General features: G+C 44.8%; 1 protein-coding gene across 3 annotated transcripts in view; it reads right to left on the reverse strand.

Annotated features, from left to right (window-relative positions):
• Positions 1-22,593, reverse strand: part of MRPL1 (mitochondrial ribosomal protein L1) — an 85,046-nt gene extending 62,453 nt beyond the window's left edge. Inside the window, exons 1-2 of one of the 3 annotated variants that reach the window (XM_058667177.1) lie at positions 22,577-22,593; positions 10,190-10,304 (exon numbers count right to left, since the gene is read on the reverse strand). In XM_058667177.1, coding sequence (XP_058523160.1) covers positions 10,190-10,269 — 80 coding nt within the window. In that variant the 5' untranslated portion in view covers positions 10,270-10,304; positions 22,577-22,593. The other 2 variants (XM_058667176.1, XM_058667175.1) reach the window with 2 other exon arrangements.
• Between the last annotated feature and the right edge of the window lie 364 nt (positions 22,594-22,957).

Raw genomic sequence — 22,957 nt, forward strand, 5'->3', positions numbered from 1 at the left:
CAGTTACAACATACTTGAAAAGAAAATGTGTTCAACAGGTAATTGCAGGTAAGAGCTTGAAGCTAAGGGGGGAAAAAGTTACAGGTAATATAACTTTCTCAGCATCACTTCATCTCACACATACACTCTTTCTTTAAAAATGTATTTATCTGTTTGTTTATCTATTTATTTATTCATTTGGTAGACTTTCAGAGAAAGCGGGAAGTTCCATCAGCTGGTTCTCTCTCCAAATGGCCACAACAGTCAGGGCCGGGCAGATCAAAGCCATGAGCTTCTGCTGGGCCTCCTACAGGGTTACAGGGGCCCAAGAACTTGGGCCATCCTCTGCTGCTTTCCCAGGCCAGCGGCAGGGAGCTGGATTAGCAGCAGAGCAGCAGGAGCTAGAACTGGTGTTGATAGGACATGCCTGCTTTCCAAGCGGTGACTAAAGCCACTGTGCCACAACTTCAGCGCCCCCACACACATACTCCTCTAACCGTAAATGTTGCTAAATGCTTATTTTTTTAATTTTTACTTACATATATTTTACTTATTTTATTTATCCACTGATTCACAACTCAAAGGCCAAAAACCAAAGCCCAAAACTCTTTCCAAATCTCCCACTGTACCAGCTGCAGTGAGGAGGTACTATTCTGCTTACTATGGAACTTAAACATCTTTCTAGAACATATTTCATTAATTAAGACATTTGTGAGGGTAGATGTTTGGGACTGTGGTTAAGATGCTATTTGGGGGACCCAGCACGGTAGCCTAACAGCTAAAGTCCTCACCTTATATGGTGCCAGGATCCCATACAGGTGCCAGTTCTAATCCCAGCACCCAGCTTCCCATCCAGCTCCCTGATTGTGGCCTGGGAAACCAGTCAAGGACGGCCCAAAGCTTTGGGACCCTGCACCTGAGTGGGAGATCCAGAAGAGGCTCTGGGCTCCTGGCTTCAGATCAGTTCAGCTCCGATCATTGCAGCCACTTGGGGAGTGAACCAATGGACAGATCTTCCTCTCTGTCTCTCCTCCTCTCTGTGTATTTGATTTTCCAATAAAAACAAAATACATCTTAAAAAAAAAAGATACTATTTGGGATGCTTGCATCCCATACCAGAGTGCCTGGGCTCATATCCCAGCTCCACTGCTAATTCCAGTACCCTGGGAGGCAGCAACTGACGGCTCAATTACTTGGGTCTCCATCATCCATGTGGGAGTCGAGGAGTGAGGTCTGGGCTCCTGGCTTTGGGCTTGCCAAACATCTGATGCCGTGGACATTTGGAGAACAAACCAGCAGATCCAAGGTCACGCATGCACATGCTCACTCACACTCTCCCTCCCTTCTTCCCTCTCTTTATTTTTCAAGTAGATGAAAATAAACAACAAAAAGGAGACAGAGATTTCACAGGCTATCTAGGAGTTCAATCAATCAGGAGTCTTTAAAGGAAAAGATCTTGACCTTTTCTTGGTTACCTCACAGAGATGGAGAGATGACACTGGAAAACTGCAAGGCATTCGACCTGTCATTGTTTTGAAGATGGGGGAAGGGAGAACAAGCCAAAGAATGTAGATTGGCTCTTAAAGCTGAGAATGGCAAGGAAACGGGTTATCCCCTAGAGCCACCAGCACCTTGATTTTAACTTATTGAGACTAGTGTCCAATGACTAACAAAAACATACAATTAAAAGTATACAGGCTTTTTTTGTCTGTTTGTTTGTTTGTCCGTTTGCTTTGAAAGGCAAAGCTACAAAGAGAAGCAAAGGCACAGAGAGAGATCTTCCATCTGCTGGCTCACTCCCCAAATGGCCACAACGGCTAGAGCTGAGCCAATCCAAAGCCAGGAACCAGGAGCTTTTTCAGGGTCTCCCATGGGTCCAGGGGTCTAAGGACTGGAGCCATCATCCTCTGCTTTCCCAGGCCACAAGCAGGGAGCTGGATCAGAAGTGGGCATCAACTGGCACCCATACAGGATGCCAATGCCATAGGTGGAAGCTTCACCTATTATATTATAGTGCCAGCCCCTTGTGTTCTTTTAAAGTTTGTGGTAATTTGCTATGCCAGCAATTTAAAAAAATAAAATAAAACTCATGTCAAAGAAATGGATAAAAGAAAAGCAATTGAAAAAAATCAAAACAGACTCCAAAGGGCAGGCGTGTGGCCTTGCAGCGAAGCTGCTGACTACGACGCCCACGTCCTCCATCCGAGTTCCTGCGTTCAAGTCTCACTGTGGCCACCATCCCCAGCTTTCTATTAGTATGGACACCAGCAGACATCAGTGACGGCTCAATAACTAGATTCCTGGCATCCACGTGGACAAATGGGTTCAGTTCCTGACTGCCCTGCTTCAGCACACACACGCACATAGCCCTGCTTCTCTGACTCTCAAAACAGAAACAAATTCAACATCTGACTCCAGCCTCACAGTTAACATTCAATAAATCCTTATCACCGCCGCTAATAACTGCACCCTCCTTGCTAACAGACACAACAGCAGATGATGGCAATCCTCATTTTAACGGGGTGCAGGCGTCCTTTTACACAGACAATAGCAAGCCTGAGCAGGCGCTCACGTAGATGGGTGGCTGCAACATGTCTGGAGAGCTGCCTTGGAAGTAGTCCACAACATCCTTAAAATGTACATCCTGAAACCCTCCAAACTGGAGAAACCGCATTTTTGGTTTATATTTAGCAGAGAAGCAGTGGAGCCAATAGAAGGAGGAACCTGTTTTAGGAATAAACGCCCCTGTTAAAGTAAACATGTCCTCACCCTGGCCTCCAGACTTCCTTTACATATATGCCGATTTCATCACAACATTTTCAAGCACAGCTGAACTTGTACATCTACTTTTCAATTAGCATGATTTTTCCCAGAGGCTGATGTCTGACTTTTTCAAATTGCAATTATTTGCCAAATCCAAGAGAAGTCTGATTCATAAAGGCATATGGCACTGCACTTATTTATGTTCTGGGACCTTGTTTCTTAAAATATTTGAGTGAATATTTTCAGTGAAAATATGCTTAAATTGTGAAAGGAACAATGCTTCAGTAAAACAAAACAAACCAGTATAACATCACTATAGCACAGAACAAATGAGAATCTCAAAAGAAGGTTTTCTGCCTTAAAAACCTACAACTTACTACATTCCCTCACTGACAATTCATCTCACAGACCCACTGTCTGTTTCCCACGGCCCGATAACAAATGTTCACCTTTACTCACAAGAACTGGATTCAGAACATTTTTGTTTTTCATGCATTTAAGTAAGGTTCTAGAAGAAGAACTTCAATACTGTGATTCTCAGTGAATAAACTATGCTAGGAAGGTTTTTTTTTTTTTTTTTTAAAGATTTATTTTATTTTTACTACAAAGTCAGATATACTGAGAGGAGGAGAGACAGAGAAGAAGTGGAGCTGCCGGGATTAGAACCAGCGGCCATATGGGATCAAGGCGAGGACCTTAGCCACTAGGCCACACCGCCGAGCCCAGGAAGGTTTTTAAGAAGGTATAGGAGCAAACACCTGGCAGTGTGAATCCAAGAACAGAATTTAGCTCTAGTTACCTGGGTAACTAAAGCACCCAGATTAAATCAGTAATAAGACACTGGGCTCAGCTAATAACTTTGTCCCTGCCCCATCTGTCCCCAACTACCAAAACACAAATAGAGAAATAATTGCAGGATCATACTCAAGAAAATAAGAAAAAAAAAGTTAGTGAAATAATAAAGTGCATTTCTAGACCTCTGAAAATTCATGATCACTCCCAGGAGACCAATCCAAGGCCCACCAAGGCTGAAGAAGTTTTCACACTGAGGACTTCGGGGGGAGGGTGGGAATCAAACAGCTTCAGTCAAACTCAACTAAATGGAAGTCAGGAGAAGATGTCTAGGGCTTATTAGCGGAATGGAAGTGTCCAGAAATGTTATGCCTCAGTCTACTCACATAAATATTCACTCGCACCTCTGATGCTGGTCTATTCATTACCTTTTGAACTTCATGCAGAAGTTCTGCTCCAGCTTCCAATGTAAAAGCTGGAAAGAGTATTAGCAGTGAGAAAGAACTGGATAAAACCACAACTTTTCTTAAACCCATCACACGCTGAGATCACAGGCAAGAAATCTGAAAACAAGGAAAAACAGCCCCCTGTGTCCCACCTCAACAGGAAGAACAAGCCAGTAAGAGAACTATCAGCTAACATTCCGGGGCCAGTGTGGCAGCACAAGCTCCCTGCAAGAGCGAGACCTGTGGGGGCAGGTAACGCCACATTCATGAGCGCTCTGCCATGCACTTTTCCCAGGTGTTCCCAGAACACACAGGCCTGGAGGGAAAGGCCCGGGTATACAGCACAGTGTCCAGAGGGGAGAAGAAAGGGCCGGCGTTGTGGTGGGATGGCTCAGTGCGGTAAGCCACCACTTCTGATGCTACCATCCTACAGCACGGTGTCAGTTCCAGTTCTGGCTGCTTCGCTTCCACCTCAGTTCCCTGCTAATGTGCCTGGGAAAGCAGTGGATGTTGGGGTGGGTGGACGTTCTGGCTCCTGGCTCAGTGTGGCCCAATGCCAGTCACTGAGGCCATCCTGGAAATGAACCAGCAGATGGGAAATCTTTCCCTGACTTTCTCAACACTATCACTCTGCCTTGAAAAAAAAAATAATAGTAATTATAAAGAAAAAAAAGAAGACCTCAACAATTTCTATGCCTAACGGCAGGTAGGACAGGAAACAGTGAGTCCAGTACCTTATACCAATACATTGAGGAAGCAACATGAGACTTGCAAGCAGGACCTGCAACAGATACATGGGAAGAAGGGATAAAAACCATCCTGCAGATCCAGCAGTGATGGCTTACATTAGGCTATAGGTGGGTAAGGAGGGCAGAGACTTTCCCCTGCTACTGTTGCCAGCCTAGCAGGCCCAGAGAACTGCGCACCCACACCAGCAGTCCTGGTAGGGCAGCGGCTGCTGTGCAGGGCAGGCAGGGAAGGGCCTGGCCAGGAACACCCACAACACCTCAAGCCGCTCAGCCCCGCCCTATGCACAAAGGAAACCCACAGAAACTGCACGCTGGTGATAACCACAACAACAACACACCAGCTCCAGGCTCAGCCCCCGATCCGTGAAGGAGGAACACACAGGACGGTTTGCAGGCAGACACGCTAGTTTCCGTTGCTCTACACAAGCTGCCCAGCATCCGCTAAAAATGTCAAACATAGCAACAGGGGAGAAAAGAACCCACTGTCAAGAGTGAACTAAATCAGAGTCAGACGAGCCAGGGACTTTTTTAGTGACCTTTTCAAAATCAAGATCTGCTGCTGGCAAGCAGAGCATACACAGAGGGGGAGATCCAGACAGCCGAGAAAGTGGGAGAGGGGAAAGGGAGGGAGAGAGAGGAAAAAAAACAAAAAAGAATGAGTTTTGCTCATTTCCTCATCTCCGATTCCTATTAAAAATTTGATTAGGTTCAAGTCCCAGGTGCTCCACTTCCTATCAAGGCCCCTGCAAATGTGCCCAGGAAAGTGCTAGGGACCTTGGGCCCCTATACCCCTGTGGGAGATCCAGAAGTTCCTGGCTCCTGACTTTGCACCAGTCCAGCTCTGGGGAGTGAACCAGCAGATGGATCTTGCCCTCTCTCTGTAACTCTGCCTGCCAAGCAAATAAATAAATCTTTAAAAATGTATTAAACCTGAAAAAATTTTTGATATTTATAAATTCACGATATTAACAAAAACCACTACAACTAAATTATGAATACTTTGATTTCATCAAGCTACTAAACAACTCTCATTGTCAGACATGAAAAAAAACTCTCTTCGTAAATTTTTGTGATTTTGAAATTTTCAAAAATATTTACTTATTTGAAAACCAGAGAGACAGAATCAGAGATGGAGACAGAGAGACGATGCATCTGCTGTTCCACTCCCTAAGTGCCCACATCATCCAGGACAAAGCCTGGAATTCAATCCCCGTCACCCATGCTGGCGGCAGAGCCCAACAGGCCTCATAGTGACGAAAACATGATACGCGCATTAGCAGCAGAGTCACTTTTACGACAAAACATAAATGTGTACCAACAGAAGAATTATAAAAAATCATGGAATATTCACCCAATAAAACATTCTACAGTTTGAGTCAGCTTGGGACCTATGTGATGGCTCAACGGCTAAATCCTCACCTCACAAGCTCGCGGATTTCATATGAGTGTCTATTAGTGCCCCAACTGCTCCACTTCCCATCCAGCTCCCTGTTTGTGGCCTGGAAAAGCAGTAGAGGATAGGCCAAAGCCTTGGGACCCTGCACCTGTGTGAAAGACCTGGAAGAAGCTCCAGGCTCCTGGCTTTGGATCAGCTCAGCTCCAGCCATTACAGACATTTGGGGAGTGAACCAGTGGATGGAAGATCTTTCTCCATGTCTGTACCTCTCTGTAAATCTGATCTACCTTTCCAACAAAAATAAAAGCAAAACTTAAAAAAAAAAAAACTCAGCTCCATATGAAACTATTTCTAAGATATGTAAATTTAAGAGCAAGCAAGATATAGAACAGAGTATACCAGATATTATTACTTATACAAAAACTAAGTAATATATACAGATCATTAAAACTGAGAGGTTCAAGAAGGGTGGAAACAAGACCTGCTTTTCACAGCATATCCCTTTTACTTTTAAACTGCTTACCATTAGTACCTCTTATCTATCAACAGAGTTAACAAGCTCATTTTAAAAAAAAAAGTTAAAAAGCAACCATTTACGCTGCAGCCAGCTCACTGAAATCTGCAAGGCAGAGGACCAGAATAGGTTCCTGATTCATCTTCATATCACACCATCCTGCTCAGGGCCCAACACACACTCCACCACACACAATAAACACAAGAGACAGCATGGCCAAGCTGCCAGATACTAAGTTTACAGAAACAAGAATACATCACACAGTAGAATGTTTACAAACTTAAAAAATTCCTGGGCCCTGCCCAGTGGCCTAACGGCTACAGTCCTCCCTTGAATGCATTGGGAAACCATTTGGGCGATGGTTCTAATCCCGGCAGCCCCGCTTCCCTTGCAGCTCCCTGCTTGTGGCCTGGGAAAGCAGTCGAGGACAGCCCAAAGCCTTCGGATCCTGCACCCACGTGGGAGACCCAGAAGAACTCCTGGCTCCTGACTTCGGATTGGCACAGCACAGGCTGTTGCAGTCACTTAGGGAGTGAATCATCGGACAGAATATATTTCTCTCTGTCTCTCCTCTTTCTCTCTCTCTCTCTCTCTCTCTCTCTCCCTCTCCATATATAAATATATATAATATATATAAATATATATATATCTGACTTTGCAATAAAAATAAATAAATCTCTTTCAAAAATTCCCATGTTTCAGTTTTCATTTGGGTACCCCATAAGCTAAGAATTGCACTCGAGTAAATTTTGTCATAGAGACTGAACTCCACAAGCTTTTCAGACCCCACCCTCCAAAGCCATGGATTCTATTCATCTCTGCCAACATGGTCTGAACACCCTCCTCCACGACCTTGTAGTTATGCAAACCTGGACACATTACTTAAGCTCTGGACTCTCATTCTTCTCTCTGCAAAACACTTAAAACACAGTCTGTAATCCACAGAGCTGCTAGGAAAATTAAATTAACTAACATTAAATGAACTGAGTTAACACTCTTGGGAGAGTATCTGGCACAGAGTAAGCAATTCGTAAGTTTTTTACAACAGCTTCTCAGTATCTTATTCTTTCTAAGGCATTTTGGCCTCAACACTGGTGACACTGTAGAAGACAATCAGAAAAAGGATGACGTTAACTACCACCTCTGTTTCTGCATTTCTGTAAGCTCAGTACCACCTGGGGAAAGGCACAATTAGTGAGATGCTCTGCAGGGAGATAGTTCAAGACGGGAGCTTGAGTGCTCAGCCAACATCTGCTCTCAGTCTTGCCTCAGTGGGGAGCAAAGCAAGAATATTATTAGGCTATCACATTGCCAGTCAGTTGAACAAGGGGGTGGAAGTATCAACAAAGAAAGAGCCCAGCTTCTTACTAGAAAAGAAATCGCTCTTGGGGGCCAGCACTGTGGTAAGGCACATTAAGCTTCCACCTTTGGTGCCACTTCAAGTGCACCAGTAGATGAAGACCTCTCTCTGTCTCTCCTTTCTTTGTAACTCTACCTTTCAAATAAAAATCAATAAAATATTGAAAAAAATTGCTCTTTAAAATTGTAAGTTGAGAGGCTGGCATTGTGGCTAAGTGTGACATGCCACTGCTTGCAATGACTCCATCACGTATTGGAGCATCAGTTTATATATTGGCTACTCTGACCTCAACCCTGCTCCCTGTAATGCACCAGAGGGCAGCACAGGATGGACCAAGTGCTTAGGCCCCAGCACCCACCTGGGACACATGGAAGGAGTTCCTGGTTCCTGGCTTCAGCCTGGCAGAGACATGGCCACCGCAGCCACTTGGACAATGACTAGAAAAGTGAACTTTGTCTCTCCCTTATCCCTCTGCTTTTCCATCCCTTTTCCCTCTCCCTCTCTCTCAACTGTTGTGCCTTTCAAATAACCTTTTATAATAAAAAAAAAAAAATCAGAAGCCGAAGGACCAGCACTACAGCCCAGTGAGTTACACACTAGCATTCCATATAGCCAATGGTTTGAGTCCCAGCTGCTCCACTTTGGATTCAGCGCCCTGCTAATGGACTTGGAAAAGCACACAGAGGATGCATCACACACTTGAACCCTGAAGCCAGAATGGGAGAACCAGATGAAACTCGGTTCCTGGCTCCTGGCTTCAACCTAACCCAGCCTGACCTGTTGTAGCCATGTAGGAAGTGATCCGGTGGATAAAAGATCTCTCTCTTTGTCTCACTCTTTCTGCCTCTAACTCTGCCTTTCAATTAAATACATAATTTTTAAAAATTTTTATTTAAGTTTGTACTTATTCAAATGCTACATAATTAACTTAAATTCATACTCTACTACAAATTATTTACATCTGAAATCCCACTATCGTTATCATAGGATAAATAATCCTATAACACCTGATCAAAGAGAAGTACTTAGGAGGAAAACATATAATTTAAAGAGTAGAGAGACCTACACACACTCACACACACATGCACACTTGCTCATTCACTCAGGGAGAGAGGAAAAACTTACTCGAATTCACCGAAACAGTGGGTTCAAAAAGAAGTTTGACTCAATGGGGTCCAATCCTAGCTCCAACACTTGGCAGCTCTCAAACACTGCACTAGTTATATCACATATCTGCGCCCTGATCTTGTTCACAATAAAATAAGCCAAACAATAACTGCCACATAAAGCTGCATGACAGTCCAGCAATGTATTGAACACCACTGTTTGCTAGGTGTTAAGCACTGTTATTATGTGTTTATCTTGTCCTCAGGACGCTAAGGTGAAAGAAGCAAAGATAACAAACTTTTACACTGTATACACCTCTAAGTCGCTGGCTGTAGAGCTAAGTATATCTCTTATTAAGTAATTTACATGAGAGAGTAGATGTTAGCTTAGCAGATAAGATGCCTGCATTCCACGTTAGAGCACTTGGATTCAATTCCCAGCTCTCACTTCTGACCCTGACTTCCTGCCAACGTAGACCCTGGGAGGCAACAATGATGGCCCAAGAAGCTGGGTTCCTGCCACACTCACGGATGATCTGAATTGAGTTCTCCAACCCCAGCCTCAATCCCAAGACAGTTCCAGCCATTGTGGGCATTTAGGAAGTAGGCCACAGGAAAGAAGTTCTCTCTTCATGTGTCTATTGGTCTATTTGTCTCTCTCCCCAGTTAAATAATTTGGTGAACCATCACCATGGTGGAGTATGCTAAGCTTCTACCTGCAATGCCAGCATCTCGTATAGGCAGCTGTTCATGTCTTGACTGCTCCACTTCCCACCCAACTTCCTGCTTCTGGCCTGGGAAGGCAGAAGAAGATTGCCCAATGCCCTTGGAACCTGCATCTACATGGAAGACCTGGAAGAGGCTCCTGGTTCCTGGCTTCAGATCAGCTCCAGCCATTGTTGCTACCTGGGAAGTGAACTAGTGGATAAAAGATCTCTCTCTCTCTCTCTCTTTCTCTCTCTCATCCCCCCCACCCCGTAACTACCCTCCAAATTAAAATAAATCTTTAAAATAAATAAGCAATTTTTTTTTTAATTTTAAGTGATAGAAAATGAAATAACAGGAGAACAAATAAAACACTTACTTTGTAGCAGCAGCAGCAAAATGCCTGCTGGGCACCTGGATGTTAATGGAACAGGGATAAAGAGATGTCTGACAAACCATCTTGGCAAGACCAGGCCTTTGATGACGTATCAAGACTTGAAAGGAAACACATACAAAATATGAGAACTAAACAATCATTACATAAAAATCAGCATTTCCAAAACAAAAACATTCTACATTTTGCAGCTGTTTCACGATTTATTTATTTGAAAGGCGGAGCGTCAGAGAAGGAAAGACAAAGAGGAGAGAAAAAGGGATCTTGCACCTGCTGGTTCACTCCCCAAATGGCCACAATATTTGAGGCTGGGCCAGGCTGAAGCAGGAATCTGGACATCCATCCACATACCCATGTGGGGGTCAGGGATCTCCCCAGGAATATTGATCCAGGTAGCTGGATCAAAAGTAGAGCAACCAAGATTCAAACCGGCACTCCAATATGGCATGCCAGGGTTATAGGTGCTGCTGTAGCACCTGCCTCTATTTTGTTATTATGTTTTAAGATGTATTTTTTTTTTTTATTGGAAAGGCAAATTTACAGAGAGAAGGAAAGACAGAAAAATCTTCCATCCACTGATTCACTCCCCAAGTGACCGCAGCTGCCAGGGCTGAGCCTATCCAAAGCCGGGAGCCAGGAGCTTCTTTCAGGTCTCCCACATGGGTACAGGATCCTAGGGATTTGGGCTATCCTCAACTGTTTCCCCAGGCCACAAGCAGGGAGCTGGAAGGGAAGTAGAGCAACCAGGATATGAACCAGGGCCCATATGGGATCCTCCTGGCACATGCAAGGCAAGGAGTTTAGCCACTAGGCTACCATGCTGGGCCCTGTTTTGTTATTGTTGATCATTGTTTTAAGAAACATAATCACGAGGACAGGCAGTTGGCCTAGCTGTTAAGACACAACCTGTAATAACTATGTACAGTATCGTGGTGCCAGGGTTCCAGTCCTGGCTCCACTCCCAATTCCAGCTTCTTCTTAATGCACAGCCTTGAGGGCAAGTGACAGCTCCTCTACTTGGGTCCCATCCCTTACTCAACAGACACAGACCGAGTTCCTACTTCCCAGCCTCAACCTGGGCCATTCTCTGCTATTGGGGAGAACCAGCAGATGGAAGATCCCTGTCCCAACTTCCTCCCAGGTCCCACCACCACCACCATCCTTCTGTCTTTCCCATTAATTTTATAAACTTATTAAAGGAAATATGACAGAGAGGTCTGAACTGTTGCACAGCAAGTTAAGCTACTGCCTGACATGCCAGCATCTCATATTGGAGTGCTTGCTAAAGTCCTGTCAGCTCCACCTCCAATCCAGCTTCCCACTAATGAGGCTAAGAAGGCAGCATCTGATGTCCAAGTGTTTTTATCCCTGCCACCCACGTGGGAAACCAAGATGGAGCTCCAGGTTTCTGACTTCAACCTGTCCCCATCCTGGACACTGTTGCTATTTGGGATAAAAACCAGCAGATGGAAGAATTATTTTTCTTTCCATCTCTCTCTCTCTTTCTAAATCACTCTGGCTTTCGTATAAATAAAACCAAACTTTGGAAAAAGAAATATGGGGTTGGAACCGCGGCACAGAAGCCTAATCCTCCACTTGTGGTGCCAGCATCCCATTTAGGCACCAGTTTGATTCCTGGCTGCTCCACTTCTGATTCAGCTCCCTGTAATTGGCCTGGTAAAAGCAGCAGAGGATGACCCAAGTGTCTGGGACCCTACCACCCACATGGGAGACCCAGTGAAGCTCTGGTTCCTGGCCTTGGCCTGGCCCAGCCCTAGCCACTACAGCCATCAGAAGTGTAAACCAGCAGATAGAAAATATCTCTCTCCCTCTGTAACTTTGACTTTCAAATAAATAAATCTTCCCAAAAAAAAACTGAACATGATTATATTTAGAAGTATGTTTGTCAAAAAATGTGCAGAAAAACAACAGTATTATTAAACACAAATTCAGGAAAAATAGGAAGAGGAAGATGAAATAATAAAGTCCCTGGGTCTCTGAATATGATAATGTTGTATTTATCGAGTTGAATTATGATAATTCAGAATTTCAAACTACTATTATTGCTTATATCTTACATATTTTACCTTGTAAATAGAATTTTTTTTTACATTTTTAACTAAAGATTACAGGAATATATAAAAATCCTCCTTCCACATGACCCCCCGCTTCCCTTCCACATTAGCGATTTCCTGTGCATCCTTCCAGAAAAGTAGTAGGTATGAGCATAAACATATGGTCCTGTCCTCTTTTATCAAAACAGTACTCTTTTTTAATCAAAACATACTATATTCACTACTCTACATCTTGCTTTTTCTCTTAAAGGTCTAAGTGCCTGTTTCACACATATCTATGTATATGAGATGTTCACAGAGGGGATACTCATGTATCTTTCTCAACACTTCAAGTCTATGTGCATGCATACATAAGCGGTAATTTCCCAGCAGTCGGTAAAGGTATCATCTTAGCGATTCCATATACTACTGTGCAGCTATATTATCATGTTCTTAATCAGGGACCAATCATTTCATGGTTTATAACATTTTGCTGTTATAAACAGTATTGTAGCGAATAATCTTGTACAAACATTGTTTTACACAAATACGAGTATATTTATGGAATCAATTCATAGAAGTGAATTTTCTGGACCAAAAAAGTATAAACATTCGTAATTTTGATAAACACTGTCCTCTACAGTAACAGTCCCCATGTACACGTCTACCAACAGCAGAAGCTCACTCGTCTTCACACACTACTTCATAGTGTCATTGAACATTATAGTTTTTACCAATCTAATAAGTGAAATATTTGTCTTAGTTGGTATTTGCTGATGAGTTAGGCCACTTTTTTTTACCAAGTATGTTTTTATGTTTGGCTATCTATATTTTCTTCTGTTGGAAATAACCAACAATTCAATTTTTTAAATTAGCACTCTGCAGCTAGATTTTCATGTAAAATGATTGCTAACTACCTAACATCTTGATATTCAACTCATCGTGTAAAATTCTGCAACAGCCAGCAGTACAGAAATGGTAAGTTTCTGCCTGAACAGAAAGAGCATTATTCCAGGAAGTGAAGCCACAGCACTGGGTGTGCAGAACAGCTACAAAGCCCTCACCGAGGTCTCCAAGGTCCCGCCCACTGCCCCATAACTCCTCCCACATGCTCACCAAGATTCTCTTTCAACCTTGGGGCTCATCAAGGGAATGCCTGCCTCAAGAACTTTACATTCAGTGGTGCAGAAGTCTGCGAGACAACAGATCTTAATCTCCCCACATACTAAGTCACTCCTTACTATCATCTCAAATGTTGTAACAGCCCCATGCTAAAGAACTCAATTTCGGGCCCGGCAGCGTGGCCTAGCAGCTGAAGTCCTCGCCTTGAAAGCCCTGGGATCCCATGTGGGCACCGGTTCTGGTCCCGGCAGCTCCACTTCCCATCCAGCTCCCTGCTTGTGGCCTGGGAAAGCAGTTGAGGACGGCCCAATGCTTTGGGACCCTGCACCCGCGTGGGAGACCCGGAAGAGGTTCCTGGTTCCCGGCTTCTGATCGGCGTGCACCGGCCCATTGCGGCTCACTTGAGGAGTGAATCATCGTACGGAGGTTCTTCCTCTCTGTCTCTCCTCCTGTGTGTATATCTGGCTGTAATAAAATAAATAAATCTTTAAAAACAAAAAAAAGAACTCAATTTCATCTATAATCTTCCAAGAGAGAGCCGAAGAACACGATTATCACCACAGCTGTGAAATGTGCGAGCCTGCAATAGTGACAGCTGAGGCAGCAGAGGCGACCCATTTCTGTCAGGAATTCTTCGTGGCAGAAAAACCACACTGGGCTTTACCAGTTAGCAAGAAAAAGGGAGGCAGACCAGTGAGATCTCAAATTGAGTAGGTTGTGTTGTAATAAAAGAGTCCAAGGGGAGAGGCTCCACATTTTTAAATAAGTCAACTAAAATCAGATACAGGGACCGGTGTTGTAACATAGCACGTTAAGCCACCACCGACAACACTGGCATCCCAAATGAGCAGCTGAGTACTGACTGCTTCACTTCCCATCCAGCTCCTTGGTAATACTTTGGAGAAAAATAGCACAAGATGTCTCAAGTGCTTGGACTTCTGCCACCACAAGGAAGAACCAGGTGTACTTCTGAATCCTGGCTTCTGGCCAGTCCCTGCGGCCACTTGGGGAATGAACCGGTAAACGGAGATCTCTCTGTATCCCTCCCTCCTCTCTGCAACTCCACCGTTCAAATACATTGATTTTTCATAAAAATCAGACACAGTAAATTAAGGAACAAGCAATTACCCATTCAGGGTATGGCAAATGTTTTGGGACAATTCTGATCATACTAAACTAGAATCCAGTAACCTTGGAATACCTTTAAATACATCAACTGCAATGTGCTATTTACAAAAACAAAAAAAAAGTACTACCAGTTAGGATCCCTAGTAATAATCAGAAATTGTAATTTTCAATAGAGATTAAGGAAACAACAGTAAACAAATTGTACTTTACTTCAGTAGTATTGTCAGATAATATCTGAATTTTCTAACCCTCTGGCGTCAATGTCTTATTTATATTATTTTCTCCTTTAATGCATTTCTTCCCCATTCACTCTTAGTAGGTGACTGCACCTGTTACATCAGAACTGCACCTATCTGTCAGAACTCAAGTACTTTGGAACCTACCTGAATCTGCCCCAACCTCAGAAGTCTCCCTAGCCCTCTGCCCTTGGAATTGAAACAGAAACTAGTCCAGCTTCTTTTTGGCCTGTTGTCTTATAACTGGTCTTGAAAGTTGAGAATTCCTCAGGGCTCAGTCCACAAGTGCCTTCTCATCTAACTTTTTCATCTCAACCCTCCCAGAAGATCCTACCCTTGCAGTCTTAACCTTCCGCTCCAACCACGACAGCCTAGGCCTCCATCGTCTACTATCTAATTACTGCAGCAACCTCCCAAGCGATCTAGCCTCTACACTCTCCTTTCTTTTCCACCTGCTATGAGTAACAGAGACCATTTTTTAAATGAACATCTCATTGTATCTTTAATTAATTTGGATGGCTTAACCTGGTTTCTTGAACAACTGAATTATTCCCCCAGTACTCCATGAGCTCTTCTAACCTATCTACTGAGCATCTTCTAACAGCACTCCCCTTCCCATTGGTCACTCCTGCCGCCTTTTGGCTACCTCATTACATCCCATTCTTTACCACCATTGGGATGGTAAAATTCTTTCCTCTGAGTACATTCTCTCTACCACTCATCTGTCATGCAGCTAATTCAGAGCAATTCAGTTCATTCTCAGGGACTCTGCTTACATGCTACTTCTTCAGCACAGTTATCACTGAAGACTCAGAATAGATTTTGTCTTTCATCTGTTCTCAGACTTTCCCCTCACAGCAATTAGGACAACTGTAATTAAGATGTGCCAGGGACACACGTGTATTCAGTACTGGGGGGTCTGCATTGAGGCCCAGCTTCGTTCCCCATGCTAGTGTCCTGCTAACTAGCAACGTTGGACACATGATGTGACCGCTACCACTGGTTCCCCGATACCACAGGGGAGATCCAGATTCAGTTCCAGCCTTCTGACTTCAGCAGGCCTCCATCCTGGCTGTTGGGGCATTTGGGGGAAAACAGCAGATGGAAGATCTCTTTTATTCTTTCAAAAAGTTAAAAAAAAAAAAAAAAAAAAGGCCCCGTGCAATGGCCCAGTGGCTAAATCCTCACCTTGCACATTCCGGGATCCGATATGGGCACCAGTTATATTCCGGCTGCTCCACTGCTTGTGGCCTGGGAAAGCAGCAGAGGATGGCCCAAAGCCTGGGACCCTGCACACATGTGGGAGATCTAGAAGAGACTCCCAATTCCTGGCTTCAGAACAGCTCCAGCCATTGGAGCCATTTGGGGAGTGAACCAGTGCATGCGAGATCCCCTTCTCTCTGTAAATCTGCCTTTCCAATAAAAATAAGTAAAGTTTTGGGGAAAAAAAAAAGGGAAGTGAAAAACAAGACCAAAATGAGTAAAAATTATCTAATTAATAGCTGCTCTACCATAGGCAAAAGAAAGTATATACAGCTTGTCCACCACCGTCACCCTAACACCTAGCAGCAGTGTGGGGCAAGTCTGGAGACTCAGTCACTATCTGTGGAGTGAACGAAAGAATTTTTTAAAAGGAGGGCAAAGATGATATTCCAATGAGTTAAGACATTATCTGAGAGGGGGAAGTAGCCCTGCTGCTTAGTCACCCCTTGCAATACCCTTACCCCATACCAAAGTTCCTGGGTCCAACCCTGGCTACATCACTTCTAACCCAGTTTCCTGCTAATGTTAACCCAGGGACGCTGCAGGTGACAGTGCAAGCACTGGAGTTCCCACTGCCCTCGTGAGAGACCAAGACGGAGTTCCAGGCCCCTGGTTTGGGCTTAGCTCAAACCTAGCTACTATAGGGAACTCAGGGTGTGAACCAGCAAAATGGAAGCTCTCTGCCTATCTCTTTCTTTCAAATAAAAGTTATGTGTCTATACACTTACACATATATACACATATATAATCCTACTATCCAACAAATAGAAGAGCGCAACTTTTTGCGATGACTCATTTATTCAGTCAACAACAATGAATGAAATATGTCCCAATTTTGGATACATCAGTTACAAAAACACAAAAATTTCTAGCTCGCAGAGCTTACATTCTAGTGGGGAGAGACAACAATGACAGATAATATGGGGAAAATACCATAGGATAAAGGAATTATGTTGGAGTAAAATTATTTCAATTTTAACTAGCAGCAAAGTCTAAGAAAAACAGTGAGGCCTAGCAATTAAGTCTCCCTCAACACCAGCATCCCATACGGCCACCTGACCAAGTCCATATTGCTCCACTTCTGATCTAGCTCCCTGCAAATGTGTCTGGGGAAGCAGTAGAAGATGGTCCAAGACCTCGTGCACCTGTGCCAACATGGGAGACATGGGAGCTTCTGGCTCCTGGCTTGAGATCAGCCCAGTATCATTCAGGGAATGAATCAGTAGATGGAAGATCTCTCTTCCTGTAAAACTGCCTTCAATCAAATAAGTAAATTTTCCAAAAATTAAAAAGAATAAGAAGATGAATGCAGCTATCACAAGTGAGTAGAGCTAGAACTGTTAGAGAAGAGGTCGAAGGGGCGAGCTGGGTGCAGCGCATAGACAGCAGGCACCAGAAGATGTGCAAGACTCCAGGCAGGTACGACTTAAGCAGAATGTGAACCACAAGGGTAACTTCTTTTAAGACATTACTTTATCTGAAAGGTAGAGTGACAGAGAGGAATAAGAAGGCGATCTTCCATCTGCTGGTTCACTTTCTTTTTTTTTTCTTTTTAATTTTTATTTTTATTGGAAAGTCAGATATAAAGAGGAGGAAAGACAGACAGGAAAATCTTTGTCCACTGATTCACACCTCAAGTGATCGCAACAGCCGGAGCTGAGATGATCCAAAGCCAGGAGCCAGGAGATTCTTATGGGTCCCAAGGCTTTGGGCCGTCCTCAACTGTTTTCCCAGGTCACAAGCAGGAAGCTGGATGGGAAGTGGGACTGCTGGGATACAAACCAACGCCCATATGGGATCACAGCACACACAAGGCAGGGACTTTAGCTGCTAGGCTATTGCGCCAGGCCGCATGCTGGTTCACTTTTTAAATGCTCACCACAGCTGGAGCTGGGCCACATGAAGTCAGAAGCCAGAAATTCCACCAAAGTTTCCAACATGAATGGCAGGGACTCAACTTCTTGATTCCCAATCTACTACCTTCTCAAGCACATTAGCAGGAAGCTGCAGTGGAAGCAGAGTAGCTGGACCTTCATCCAGCACTCTAATATGGAATGCCATCATGTGAATATTCCATGCAGCAGCTTAACATGCTATACCATCACACCTGCCCCCAGCACAAGTAGAATTCAAAAACTGTTGAGAACAGGGCCCGACATGATGGCTCAGTGGCTAAATTCTAGCCTCACACATACCAGGATTCCATATGGGCATCATTTCATGCCCTAGCTGCTCCACTTCCCATCCAGCTCCCTGCCTGCGGCCTGGGAACAGTTGAGGATGGCCCAAAGCCTTGGTACCCTGCACCCTCATGGGAGACCTTGCACCCGCATGGGAGACCCTGGTGGCTCCTGGCTTTGGATGGGCTCAGCTCTGGCCATCATGGCCACTTGGATAGCGAACCACCAGACAAAGGATCTCTCTCTCTGTAAATATGCCTTTCCAATAAAAATAAATAATTTTTTAAGAAATTAAGAATGAAAGTAGGGCTCGGCGGCGTGGCCTAGCGGCTAAAGTCCTCGCCTTGAACGCACTGGGATCCCATATGGGCGCCGGTTCTAATCCCGGCAGCTCCACTTCCCATCCAGCTCCCTGCTTGTGGCCTGGGAAAGCAGTCAAGGACGGCCCAAAGCTTTGGGACCCTACACCCACGTGGGAGACCCGGAAGAGGTTCCTGGTTCCTGGCTTCTGATCGGCGCAGCACGGGCCATTGCACTCACTTGGGGAGTGAATCATTGGACGGAAGATCTTCCTCTCTGTCTCTCCTCTGTATATCTGACTTTGTAATAAAAATATATAAATATTTTTTTAAAAAAAGAATAGGGCCCGGCGGCATGGCCTAGCGGCTAAAGTCCTCGCCTCGAAAGCCCTGGGATCCCATGTGGGTGCCGGTTCTGATCCCGGCAGCTCCACATCCCATCCAGCTCCCTGCTTGTGGCCTGGGAAAGCAGTTGAGGACGGCCCAATGCATTGGGACACTGCGCCCGCGTGGGAGACCCGGAAGAGGTTCCAGGTTCCCGGCATCGGATCGGCGCGCATTGGCCCGTTGCGGCTCACTTGGGGAGTCAATCATCGGATGGAAGATCTTCCTCTCTGTCTCTCCTCCTCTGTGTATATCTGGCTGTAATAAAATGAATAAATCTTAAAAAAAAAAAAAAAAGAATAAAAGTAGTAAAAAAAAAAACAGCGTAATTACTAATAAAACCTAGTATATTTTTACTATAACTAATATTCCAAAATATTTCCACTTCAGTATCAAGGTAAAAATATTAGGATAGAGGCTGGCCTGCTGGTGCAGCGGATTAAGCCATGAGTTGCAGTGCAAGCATCCTATCAGGAATGCAAGTTCAAGTCCCACCTGTTCTGTTTCCGTTTCAGCTTCCCGTTGTGCAGCTGGGAAGGCAGCAAAAGTCCCAAATGCTCGGACCCCTGCCACCATATGGGAGAGCAAGATGGAGTTCCAGGGTCCTGGTTTTAATCTGACCCACCAGTTGTTGTGGGCACTTAAGTGAACCAGCCGACTGAAGATCTTTATCTCTCTGTCACACTGCCTTTCAAATAAATCACTAAGATAGATAGATAGAGAGAGAGAGAGATAGATAATGGGGACAGCACTATGGCATGTCAGCCCAAGCTTCCGCCTGCAACTTCAGCACCTCCTCCGGGACTGAAGTGAAGTTATGTAAGAGAGTGAAGGATGGAATCCTGATTCCTGGGACAACTCCAAGAAACAGAATGGGGCTAGGAGAAATGTGAGGAGGAAATACAGAAAGATTACAAGAGTGACGTATTCTGGAAGCCAAGAGAAGGAAATGTGGGAAAGGAACAATTATCTTAAGATCTCTTCTTCCTTCTTTTAGTTTTGTCCAACATGGGATTTCTGCCATATAACAATGCCATCAATCTAGTTTCATCAAATACACTTGCGGGGTGGGGGCAGGGAGTTCACGTACAGGTTAAGCTGTGGCTTGTGATATAGACATTCCCCTTCAGAGCACCAGTTGGTGCCAGCTGCCCCACTTCCCTTCCAGCTCCCTGTGTGCTGGGAAAGCAGATGTTCCAGATGTGTGAGGTCCTGCCACCCACAGGGGACACTCAGACAACATTTCAGGATCCTGGTTTCAGCCTGATCCAGTTGCAGCCCAATCTAGATGCTAAGGAGTAAACCAGTAGACAGAAAATTTGTCTCTCTCTGCCGTTCTGCCTTTCAAATAAAATGAATAAATCTTCATATTGTAGATAAGTAAATTTTTGTTTGTTCACCTTATTTATTTTTATTGGAAAAGCAGATTTACAGAGAGAAGGAGAAATGAAGAGAAAGATCTCCCATATGCCGGTTCGCTCCCCCAAATAGCCTCAATGGCCAGTGCTGAGCAAATATAACGCCAGGAGCCAGGAATTTCTTCTGAGTCTCCCACGCGGCTACAGGGTCCCAAAGCTTTGGGCCATCCTCCACTGCCTTCCCAGGGCACAGGCAGGGAGCTGGAAGGGAAGTGGAGCAGCCAGGACGCAAACCGGTGCCCATATGGAATCCAGGTGCTTGGAGGTGGAGGATCAGCCAACTGAGCTATGGTGCCAATCCCTATTTGTTCACTTTTGAGCAGCAACTATTCCAAGTGAAAGATGCTGGTCTTGACACTGAGCTTTCCTGTGGAATAGTCAAAGAGAAAACGGTGGCATAGTGTTGAAGAAACCTGGCTTAGGATTCCTTCACATCACTGACTTTACCAGCTAAGGAAAGGAGATGCTGTAGAATTAGCTTCCCAGTGACAAACACTGATCCTAATTACACAACAACTGCAATACAAAGATGTATCCAGCAAGCACAAACGCGCATCTCTGAAAACGGCAAAGCACACTGATAGAAGCCACACACACGTACCACTTTTCTTTCCCTTTCTAGAACTCGGTTCTTCCGGCAGCTGTCTCCACACCCCTCCCGGGAACCCTCACTCTCGGCATAGGAAATCCAGCCCGCCCCTGCCCTCCTTTCGGGGGCTGGAAGTCTGTCGAGGTACAGCTCCCTCCCACCCGAGTCTCAGAGTGGAAGGTACCAGAGACGAGTGAAACCCGTTAGGTCACTTCTAAGGAGGCCTGATCCACTGCAGACCTGCCGCCCGGAGAGACCACGCGGACTTCGGGCACCTGGGCAGGCTCGTGCTTGGAAGAGTCCGACTTAAAGGGCGCTGCAACCGGCCGACTCGGGGCCGCAGCTGCTGTCCGCACCCAGGAACCCACCGCCTCACCTGCACCGAGGCACCTTATGGCTGCCGCCATATTGACCTTCCCGGATTGTGCAGACGAAATCGGTCCTACGTTCCAACTAGGAAGAACTTTAAAAGGGTTCCGCCCTGAAACTGGCAAAGTGGGAAGGAATTAGAAGGTGCAAGAGGCACGGGGAATTGGGGACCGAATTTGGCTGGCGGCGTGGCGGTGTCACTGTCAGTCTTCCGTGCTGCTCAGAGTTGGGTTCCTTGGTTCCTGTTCGAGGGGCACTGAATCACTTAGGAAGTTGCGTGCGTGCTGACCGTGCCGTGTTTACTTTAATCCTTTTGTATTTTCTTTTTGATCCTGCAGGTAAACTCAGAATGATGGCGAGAGCACGTAGGACCCAGCCTCTAAAATCTTGAAAAACAGAAAACCTGAGGAATGCACGGGCTTCCTCTGCCCCCTTCCCAGTAATGAAAAGACTTTTTTTAAAGAATTTCGCAGACTTGTCGCCACCACCCAAAGAGCAGGGCCCGCCAGTGAACAAACTGCCTTTTTTTAAACAGGGCGAGATCAGATTTTATGTTAATCTTTTATGGGTCTGCTCGCCATTTGCTCCCTGCTGGCAAGCTCCCTCGATAGGATCGATTGGGTAATAACACAGTACTTGACATTTATGTAACACTTTTAGACCTAAAACGGCAGATTTGAGACCTACGCTCAAGCTACTCTGCAAGGAAAAAAAGAAAAGCTGAGTCCTTTCCATTACATCATGGCTGTCAGTGTGATTTGTCCAAAACACAGCCGATTTCGGTTTAAATTAAAACATAATGTATACACCGTTTCTCACCTCTGTGACTTTGTACGCGTGTCCCTTCTGCTTGGAATCTTTTGTGCTGTTTCACTAATTAACTTTTCTTTCTTTTTTAGGACTCATTTATTTGAAAGAGTTACAAAAAGGGACAGAGAGATCTTTCATTTTCGGGTTCATTTCTTCAGATATCAGAAGTAAAGCCAGGATCCTGGAGCTTCTTTTGGGTCTCCCGTGACGGCACAGGGGCCAAAGCCCTTGGGCCATCTGCTGCTATGTTCCAAGATGTTTAGCAGGGAGCTGAATTAGAAGTGGAGCAGTTAGGACTTTAACTGGCACCACATGTGCTGTGGGCATTGCAGATGGTGACTTCACAAACCAATCCCTGGAACTTTCCTTTATAAAGATTACAATTGAAAGTTTACTCACCGATGAAGCTTTTTCCCAGACGTTACATTCTTGAGGCCACTTCATCCTGGTTTTATACAGTACTCAGCCCTTGACTTTTGTTTCTGTTTTAACGTTGAGACATAATGCACGCATCACTCACCAATTTAAGTTGCACAATCCCATGGCTTTTAGCATATCCTCACAGCTGCACAACTATCAGTGCAGTATCGCACTCCTCCCCAGGGTGAGCTCTTGCTGTAAAGAAATTGGGCCAGCTGTTTTTGTAGAATCAGCATTTCCTACAGTTTTAAGCACGTAACAGGCCCTCCATAAATGTTTGCTGAACGAATGAATATATGAGGGGACTGCAAGATGAGGAGAATGTGGAAACAATGGTCTCACCCACTTTCCTGTAGCTCTTGACCCTTTGCACCCTAATCATCTATGTAAAAATCATGAAAAATAAAAATTAAAAAATTATTAAATAATATGCAATTTTCAGGAACACTTTAAAGCCCTCTCCAGTGTAACATGAGCCGAT

Source organism: Ochotona princeps, chromosome 7, assembly GCF_030435755.1.
Source record: "Ochotona princeps isolate mOchPri1 chromosome 7, mOchPri1.hap1, whole genome shotgun sequence".
Classification (NCBI taxonomy): Eukaryota; Metazoa; Chordata; class Mammalia; order Lagomorpha; family Ochotonidae; genus Ochotona; species Ochotona princeps.